The 9562-nt window shown below is 36.4% G+C and overlaps 1 protein-coding gene across 2 annotated transcripts in view; it reads left to right on the forward strand.

The window, feature by feature from the left end:
- Positions 1-9562, forward strand: part of LOC107093188 (contactin-4-like) — a 124818-nt gene that overhangs the window by 47790 nt on the left and 67466 nt on the right. For both annotated transcript variants that reach the window (XM_015388062.1, XM_015388061.1), the window contains 3 exons: positions 2704-2907; positions 7481-7583; positions 7703-7887. In XM_015388062.1, coding sequence (XP_015243548.1) covers positions 2704-2907; positions 7481-7583; positions 7703-7887 — 492 coding nt within the window. The remainder of the gene's footprint in view (positions 1-2703; positions 2908-7480; positions 7584-7702; positions 7888-9562) is intronic.

A 9562-nucleotide genomic window follows, 5' to 3' on the forward strand; every position in this document is an offset into this window, starting at 1 on the left:
GCACACCTAAAATAGGAAATATGACCCTTTATTTTCTTTCTTTATTTTGTCACATGACCTTTTTCATTTTTAAGGTAAAATATGAATGTCTTTATCAAAACAGTACAAACAACGTTTACAATATTTGGCATAAAATCAGAGTATGATTTGGGATTAGATAATCAAAGTATAAATTCAGCTGGTATGTGAACGCCTCTAAAAATTTTTAGAGAACATTAGGAAGTACACAAAATGTTAAAGATATATAAAGGCTGACACCTCAGCAATTCTCCACTGAGTTATCTATGACTCTAGCCTATTTCCCCTGAATGTACTGAGGGTAGGAAGTTGCTAAAAACTCCAAAAAAAAAAAAAGAAAAGCAAAACAGAAGTAGGCAACATAACAACTAGCAAGTAACTTCTATAATTCTATTAACATTAAGACAACAAACAATGAGAGCCTAAAGAAAATTATAAAGGGCTTCAATGAAATATTACTCACATTCTGAAAATAAAGCTTTCAGAAAAAATATATTAGTTTAAGCACTGTGGATGTTATCATCTTATTGAATGGCCATTATTAGCGGTTTTCTGTCCCATACAATGGCTGTAGATTTTGCCTCCTACCTAATTGGTTTAGTTGGTTTTTGGCACTGAATGAATCCTAACCCTAAGCCTGAGAGAATTCCTTTTTTGCCCACGGAATTGATCAATGTAATTATGTGTTATCTGAACATAATTTTTGTAGTTCTTCATGTATTGTAAAAAAAAAAAAAATGATCTGCATCTCGCTCATATTAAACAAACTAAAAACAAACTCCTGTTAAATAAGTTGTTTGTAAAGACCACATGAAATCTTTATGGACTTTAACATGTGGACTTTATTCAAAGTAGAGGTTTTAAAATCAGTTATTTACAACAAGTAGGTGCTTTCTAAATAAAGTAGATGAAAACTAAAAGTAGGTCAATTTAGAGCGGCTGTTATCACCTATAAGCTGCATATAAGAAACCCTACTAGTAGGTAGAGAAGGCCCAGCCTAAGCCATTCTATGGGACTGATAATAACTGCCATTTAATGGTTGATCACATCTGAAACGAGTGGTTTATCAGAAATTTAAGCTGTTAAGTCCACCAAAAAGAAACTGACAGAAATATCTATTTTAGTTTAAAGCCAAATTAAAAATAATTCAAAAACTGATTAACAACCTTACATAAAAAGTTAATGTTCCAAGCTATTAATATTAGTGCAAACAAGTAAGAAATGCAGTCAGGATTATCCAAATCAAATTCACTTAAATTCTCTCATTAATGGTATATATAAAAGAAATATAGCCTTTTTGAATTAAGCCTTGTTTTGTAGTTTGTTAGTTTCTAATCTGTGCAGACTGTAGCAGTTATGATTTAGGAAAAATGGCTTCAAGTTTGATCTCAAGTCACTAGTTAACTTAGATGATGATAATGTGTCAAAGCTGGATATTTTGATGCCGGTAGATCATTTCTGTATATGTTTGATGAAAGAAGAATGAAACAAAAGCCATAGAACACAATGACTACACGGAAGCATGGTAGTGACTAGGTGGTCTGGTGCCAATTTGCTTTTTCTGGCTCTAGAATCCCAAAGTATGAAGGAAAATATTAATTCCAGTAGCAGGAAATCATTGCAGTTAATTTGTCATTCCATCTGTGAGAAATTTAACCTGGTTGTATCATTGAAGCTTTCATCAGGACGATAATCCCAAGTATATCTCCTGCTCCATCAAAGCTTGACTGCAAACAATAGTCTTGTAGGATACCAGAATGCTCACCTAAATGGCCTTATTTGAACTCCTTTAAAAGTTTCTTGCAATACCAAGAATATTAACGCACTTGTGTAATTCCCATCTTTTTGTCGGGTTCATAAATGTAGGTGTGCAAAAGAAGAACTGAAATACACAGTAATAGATACAATTTCTGCAGAAGGAGAGACAGTTGAACCCCAGACTGTAACACACTGTCTCCCACTGGACCTCCTCCGCAGAGCGTTTTATTAACAGAACATGACGCATGGTTACAAACAGAGTATTGTTCTGACAGAACAATTGATCAGTTCATAAAGACAGAATGCTGCACTAGAATGACAAGGCAGGATGGTCTCCTGACTGAATCATGAGACAGGAGTGGAGCATCCCCTCGCACAAATGTTTTATAAGCACACATTAATTTTATAATCATCATTGAATAAACCTAACACTTTTAAAAATATTTAGCCACGTTCTCCTATGTTATGAATTCTGTCTATTATTATTGCAGATCGGATATTGTTTTATTGATTTTTGTCTTTTTTGTATTTTAACTTACTATGGATATCCTTTCATAACCTTCAATATCAAGTACAGCATAATGTATGTAATCACCTTCCTGCTGTTATTAAGAACCATCTTCTAAAATTTATCTAAACAGGCTTAAGACTGTCTTAGCCTTAAAATGTCCCACTGTGGCTGCTAACAATCGCAGATATTTCATAAGATTCATTTTTTTTTTTTTACAAGAAAGAAAAGAAAAATATACAATACTGGGAGACATAACCTTTCATGCAATCCTTTATCTGTTTGGTAATGAAAAATATATCAGGAACCTTTTCTTGTTTCTTTTTTTTTCATCTCTTTTTTGGGGAATGTCACTGCAAATGACTGCATTGCAATTCAAAGCCAGTGTTTGTTGTTTCTTTTCTCTCATCTTCTACAGAAATAAAATATTCCTGGGTTTTCAACAGCCAGCAAAGCTTCCTGCAGCAGGACACCCGTCGCTTCATCTCTCAGAGGACCGGCAATTTGTATATAGCCAAAGTTGAAGCCTCAGATGCGGGGAATTATACGTGTGCAGTAAGAAACATGATGACCAATGCCACGGTGTTCGGCTCCCCAACCCCTGTGGTGGTGCGGGGAGACGGTAAGCATCTTCTGTCCACCTTTTATTTATTCTGTGCACTGTGACCTTCATTAGGTGGGTGAGCAGAGGAGATAAATCATTGGACTGGAGCATTAAACTGTTTTACTTTTTAGACTTTACCATGGTTTTTGAACATTCAGAATTGACACCAGTACAAATACTGCATCTACAACCCAGCTCTGGATTTCACTTACTACTTGCACTTTAGTACTGTAGATATGTAATACAAACTCATCCATTTCCTACCATGTACTGTGTGTGACCTAACCAATCATGCTACACTGACAGGTGCCCCTTGCTTGTATTTTGTAACAACTACATTTTTCCAATTTTGGTATTGGGTTATGACTATGACTATTGAAAACTACCTTATAATAGAAGGTAGTTAAAGATCCACAGAAGTCATGTAGGAGATATAGCAACAATGCCAAACAAAGTGAAAGCAAAATTCTTGATTTTGGCTAAAAGTCCCCTTTAACACAATAATCAAAAGGTGAAACACAGTGAAGGAAGCATCCTGCTGTGGGGATGCGTCAGAGTTGACTAAATGACGGATGGAGCTGAATACAGGATAGTTGACACCTGTTAGAAGCTAAAAAAAATGATAGTGTGGGAGGACCACCTTACTAAAGGACCACTAGAGTTACAATGAATTGGGTTAGCTTTACAGGATGACCCTGAGGAGAATAGCCTTTTTCCAGACAACAGAAAAAGGTATGGCAACTTGGAGTTCAACCAGCTAGAGATATACTGTATTACCAACCAAGGTATTTAAAATGTATTTAATTAACATAAGATCTCTGTCAGGAATTTTTGTTTTAATCAATTACTTATTTACTCAGCAATCTTGATTTTATGTTTCTAACAGAGACATGGCTAGATGAAAATAATGATATACAGATGTTATTGGCGACACCAATTCCCAATTACATTTTTTTTTTATCAGAACAGACTGTAATGATTCACTAAAGCAGCCAATGATTTCAACCTCTAACTGGGGTGTGAGATGATTTCTGGGGGTCCGCAAATCATTTTAGAATAATATAAATGTGCAAAATTAATGTAGCTTCTAACCGGACATTGAAAGGACGGTAAGCGTTTGGTCTCAAACAGGCTTTGTATTACTCAGAACTAGTTACTGTCAGCCTAAGCCAGGCTTCTCCCATCACTCCCTCTCCCATCTGCTGTCAGCAGGAGCAGCAGGTGCAGAAAGGGTTCGCAGAGAGTCTGAAATTACAGAACTTAAACTTAAATATTTGGCCACTTAAAAATGAAAAAAAATAATGGTTGTTTCATCTATATTAAATTACATAATTTCAAACAGAGACTGCTTCATTTTCTGTGCAAAATTCATTGTATCAATATGTTTGTATGAGATTCTGATCTGTGCCTTAGAGAGTCTAGTCAGCGAGGCACTGTGATGGAGTGTGGGGGGCAGCAAAGAAAAGAATTACATGAGAGACCTTTGTATCTATGTGCACAGATGGAGCTGGATCTATGCAGCGGGGCAAGAAAAAGTTTGAGGGCCTAGGATTTGCAGTTAGCCCCCAAATGTGAAATTTCTTCCCTGCATGATCGACAGGAAGGCACTTGCTTGAGGGAGTCAGAGCTTCAGGATTGTCTTCAAAAATCATTTAAGATTATTAATTTTAACAAGGCTACTTGAACTGTGTTAGGGGGTTAGGGGATATTTTTAATCAGACTGTAGTTCTCCCCTTGCTAAATCTGACAGACCCAAAGTGGGTCGCGAGCCTTGCAGTAGCCAGACAAACTAGACATTTAAATTCCTCCCAAGGCTTTTAATGAGGACCAAACACAAATGTCCCTGTTTTCTCTGATAAGGTCACGGCATTTAAGAGAAATCTGGAGTAGTGGGCTCTGCGAGAGGCTGGGCAAAGTGTTACAGATAGTTACAAGTTACAAAATAACAATTCAAACTATGAAACAAATTATTGCCTTTCACCTCAGCCCTCTGAATAATAACACACTGAAAAAGTACAACTGGATACACTAGTCTTTCACCTCCTTCACCGCGCATCACCTCTCGTCAGAGCTGTAGGACAGCCTGTAATGTGATTGCACATTACAGATTGCTAGTTCTCTAAAGGTTTCACAACTCTTCAGAGTTGAGAGGGATCTCTATTTGGTCATTTCTAAAATAAAGTCAAGAATACAACTGCTCTGTACAAACTGCCCCAGCCATCACAACAAATAGTTACAGAAATCACCTCTGCTTTTGACCAAGAAGTTTTTATTTTTTATTTTTAAGCTCTCAGAAACATAGATAACTACAATTCAAGATGGGTTATTTTCCAGTGTGTTTAGCACACATTGTTATAGTTTTACTATAAAGAAGTAAATGTTTGCATCATTTGTTTACATTTTAACTTCAAACTTTTGGGATGTAGTGACCACTGTTAGTCTGTTTTGAAAGTTAGCCTCTTTATGTTGCTTAAATGTGTTTCAAAACCTCCCAGTGTGGTCAAATAAGATGATAAAGAGACTTATAGAAGAAGTGAGTTGATAAGTGATCGTATGTAAATGTATATTGACCGTTCATAGGGAGGTTAAGCACAGCAGTGCATGTAAAAATTGGGAGTCGCGACTTAAAAAGATAGAAAATTGATCCTGGGTTTTTATGAATCTTTTGAATATCTGGCTGTCAAAGTACAGGGCCTTGTTCAAGCCACGTTTATGAATATTTATAGGCCTCCAAAGTCCAAAATAAACTTTTTAATGATTTCCTTGAACTTTTTTTCTGTAATATTTGTAGAACTGTGCTATTAAATTATTATAAGGAGCCTTAATGTACATAATGACAACCCTGAAAATAGAGATGTAAAAGAACTGTTTGATATACTTAAAAATTTTGGTTTGACTCAACATGTTAAACAGCCAGCTTACAGTGGTCAGTAAAGGTATATATCACTGTTTACTTTAAAAACATTTTCACACTGATCTGATTACCAAAAGAGATGTTAAAAGAAAGCGTGTTTTCATGGACAGGACAACTGAAAACTGCCTATGTTTATCCTTCTGCACCTTACACTGTAACTCAGTAGTTGAGGTCGTTGATCATTCTCATTCTAAAGTTGCTGACATCAATGATTCCAGCACTCTAGCTAAAGTGAAAATTATCTCTAGGAAGATGAAATCTCCATGGAGAAATGCTCCAGCAGTGAAAAAAGAAAAGAGGGAGTGCCAAAGAGCCGGACAAAGGTGGCGAATGAACTCTAAGTTCAACATGAAATCTATAAAAAGAAACTTTACTGATATAATTTACAAGTCAAATTTACAAAAGAATCTTTTTTCTCTGAGATTATCAACAAAAACCTTAGCAATCCTGGCGCTTTATTTACCACAGTTGACAGATTAACAAACACTCCTACATCTGTTGCCAATGAACTCCAGTCTAACCAGCCTGCAATGACTTTGCAAAGTTACTGAGTGAATACAAGGTATTCGAAAAGCAGTCTATACATTAACATCAACTCCATTACCACTACTGCCACTATTTAGAATGACCTATGTTAAGATGCCCTAATTCTACCAAATAAACTGCAAAAGTTACACCTCTTCCTGCTGTCTTGATGCTTTACCCTAAGGGTTTCTGAAGGTTTTATCTGTTTCAGAATCTGATTTGATTCCAATTATAAACACATCCCTTAGGTTGGGTGCTTACCCCCAGACCTGAAAAACAATAATTGTCAAACCATTTTTGAAAAAGAGAAGCATGCAGAACTACATGCCCATCTCAAACCTCCCCTTCATCAGTGAAACTATTGAAAAAGTTGTGTTCAAACAGTTAAACATAAGCTGATTTGATGTCTGCCAGTCAGGTTTCCCTGCCAACCACAGTATTGACACCACCCTGATTAAGATTTATTGTCATCTGTATCAATTCAGAGTGTGTTATTGTACCTCACTGCAGCGTTTGATATTTTATTAGCGCATATTGAAAACTATATCAGTTTTTTTTTGTACCACTCTGGACTGGTTTAATTCCTACCTTGGAGAATGGGATTTTACATGTCAGGAGGGAATTTAAAAACACTTGTAGAGTTCTTCAAGGCTCCATTCTGGTGTTTTTACTCATGTTTTTATCTCTACTTGCTTTTATTCTGCTAATATTTCCCTTCTATTTTATTGTTTCATTTATGTAAAGCACTTTGAATTGTCTTTGTACTGTCCTATATAAGTAAACATGCCTTATCTCGCCTTGCCATGAATGGTTTTCTATTCCTAGGTGAGTTATTGTGGGCAGTTGAAGGCACACCTGGGCATTAATGCAGGTGTCTAATTAGCATCTTGATATGGCACACCTGTGAGGTGGGATGGATTATCTCAGTAAAGAAGTGCTCACTATCACAGATTTAGACTGCTTTGTGAACAATATTTAAGGGAAATAGTTATATTATGTATGTGATTTGAGTTAATCTCATAAAAATTGGGAGCAAAACCAAAAGTGTTGCATTTATATTTGTGTTGAGTGTACGTTTATTATGATATCAAGGTTTTACAATGATAATATAAGTTTTGAGTTGTGTCATATTTTTTATTGTCCCTGATGTAGTGCTGATGGGTGAATATGAGCCGAAGATTGAAGTCCAGTTTCCAGACACCCTTTATGTTTTAAAAGGATCATCAGTCAAGCTGGAATGCTTCGCCTTAGGAAAGTAAGCATTGAACCCACCATAGTCCGCTGAGGGTTGAAGTAGCTTGCTTGCTATAGAAAGCAGACAGGCACATCTGCTCCTTTGGTCAGTGTGACCTTTTGTGGGTTCTATCTCTGCAGCCCTGTGCCCACAATCTCCTGGAGGAGAGCTGATGGAAATCCACTCCCTGGGAAGATTAAAATCAACCACTCCACTGGGGATCTGGAAATTCCCTATTTTCGCCCAGAGGATGCCGGCATGTATGAATGTGTTGCTGAGAACAGCAGAGGGCGGAATGTAGCCAGAGGGCAGCTTATATTCCAAAGTAAGAGAAATTTCAACTTTCTACATTTTATTTGTTCCATTTTAACTTTAGAAATGGTCATGGAATTTTGATCTATCTAAAAGCCTTACATTTTATAAGACTAACATTAGCAAGATGTATTTGTTTCAATTTGTGTTTAATGGGTGCATCAGTTTCAAGGAACACTGATTTCAGTTCATTGGTTTCCAATACGGAAGATTGCCTCAGTATTTGAAGGATAGGTTTCCTTTAAGTCACAGCTCTGTTGGAGCCATTCTAATCAAGATTCTATTTTAATCAAGTTTCCATCCTGTTAAAGCCTAATTTTGGTTTGTTATTTCATTCCTGTCACACTTCTCCAGGTTCAGTGGCACATTCCTCCTCACCCTGAGTCTTGTACCTCCTCCCGCTAGCGCTGTGCCGGAGAATCAGACTCACTTAGTGTCCTAATCTATCATAATAAACAAAAGGAGAACTTAACGCATTTGAGAGCTTAACACATTAATCCCCATTTAAAGTCAGTTATAATGATTTATTTAGAGCCATTTTTTCTTGATTTTTCACATTATAGATACAAATACTTAAGGGCTTCTTTGATATGCATATACTGTACAAACATTTAGAAAAGAGTTCTAGAGAGCAATAACGGCAAGACTTAGAACAGAGAAATTACGTGTTTTTTCCTAAGTGTGCAAAAACAAAATTATATACATATAGGAAGCCTAACTGACCAGTAAATCGAGAGCTTTGTCTTTTGGCTCAGTTCTCGCTTCAGCAAAATATACCAGTGAAATGTTTGCATTACAGGGGCAGCTGCAAGGTTTGATTTTTTCCAACAACTGTTAAATGTTTCAGTTTGTTTTTTTTAGTTTTACCAAGAAATCAAATATATTGAAAACATGTTTTTTTCCCTCTAAATATGTTCTTAGTTCAGGGTATATTGACTAGCTTTATTAGTTTTCATCATATAGAGATATATCTTCTCATATAATATATATATACACCACAAACAGATTTCCTTTTGCCAATTTACTTCCACCTCTCTTTTTTCTGGTACACATTTTCACCTGCTGTTTTTCTTCACCATGTAGAGCTGGACATGCTAAAACACAGGGGATGGCCTTTAGAACAGCATCACTGCTGCAGGTTCACGCTTATTTGAGAAAGTCTTTAGCTGCTGCTGGCTGCATGGTTGTAGAAGAGCTATTGACAACAGCTAATTTATGTTATGTTTTTTGATAATGAACGGTCAACTTTATTCATAAAGCCTTTTAACGATAGTACAGTTAGCAGCAGATAGTGTAATTAGTCCAGTTACTTTAATGTGTTGGGTTGACGGTATAACAGAACATTAGATTTGCAGAAGTGCGTGGCTCTTTTAAAAAAAACTGCACTGGAGACTGTCGAGTTAAAAAAAATATATAAGCGCTGAGAGTTGATATTACAGGAAGAAAAGGCTTTAATTTCACTTTGCAAAGGAGAACATACAACCAGCCTAAATGCAGCTCAGTGATGTTCTGAGGCTGCAGCATGCCAACCCCTGCATAAAAAGGGGACTACCCACACCTTAACATTTCCCAAGAGAAAACACTTTAATTCATCAAAGGACAGAGATGACAATTGTTTTCTGTTCACACCAGGACGTGAGAATCTTGACTTGTTCCCCCCTTATCTAATCCTGGGGGGAAAATTCCTT

This window comes from Cyprinodon variegatus, unplaced genomic scaffold, assembly GCF_000732505.1.
Source record: "Cyprinodon variegatus isolate N-32 unplaced genomic scaffold, C_variegatus-1.0 Scaffold412, whole genome shotgun sequence".
In the NCBI taxonomy this organism is placed as follows: Eukaryota; Metazoa; Chordata; class Actinopteri; order Cyprinodontiformes; family Cyprinodontidae; genus Cyprinodon; species Cyprinodon variegatus.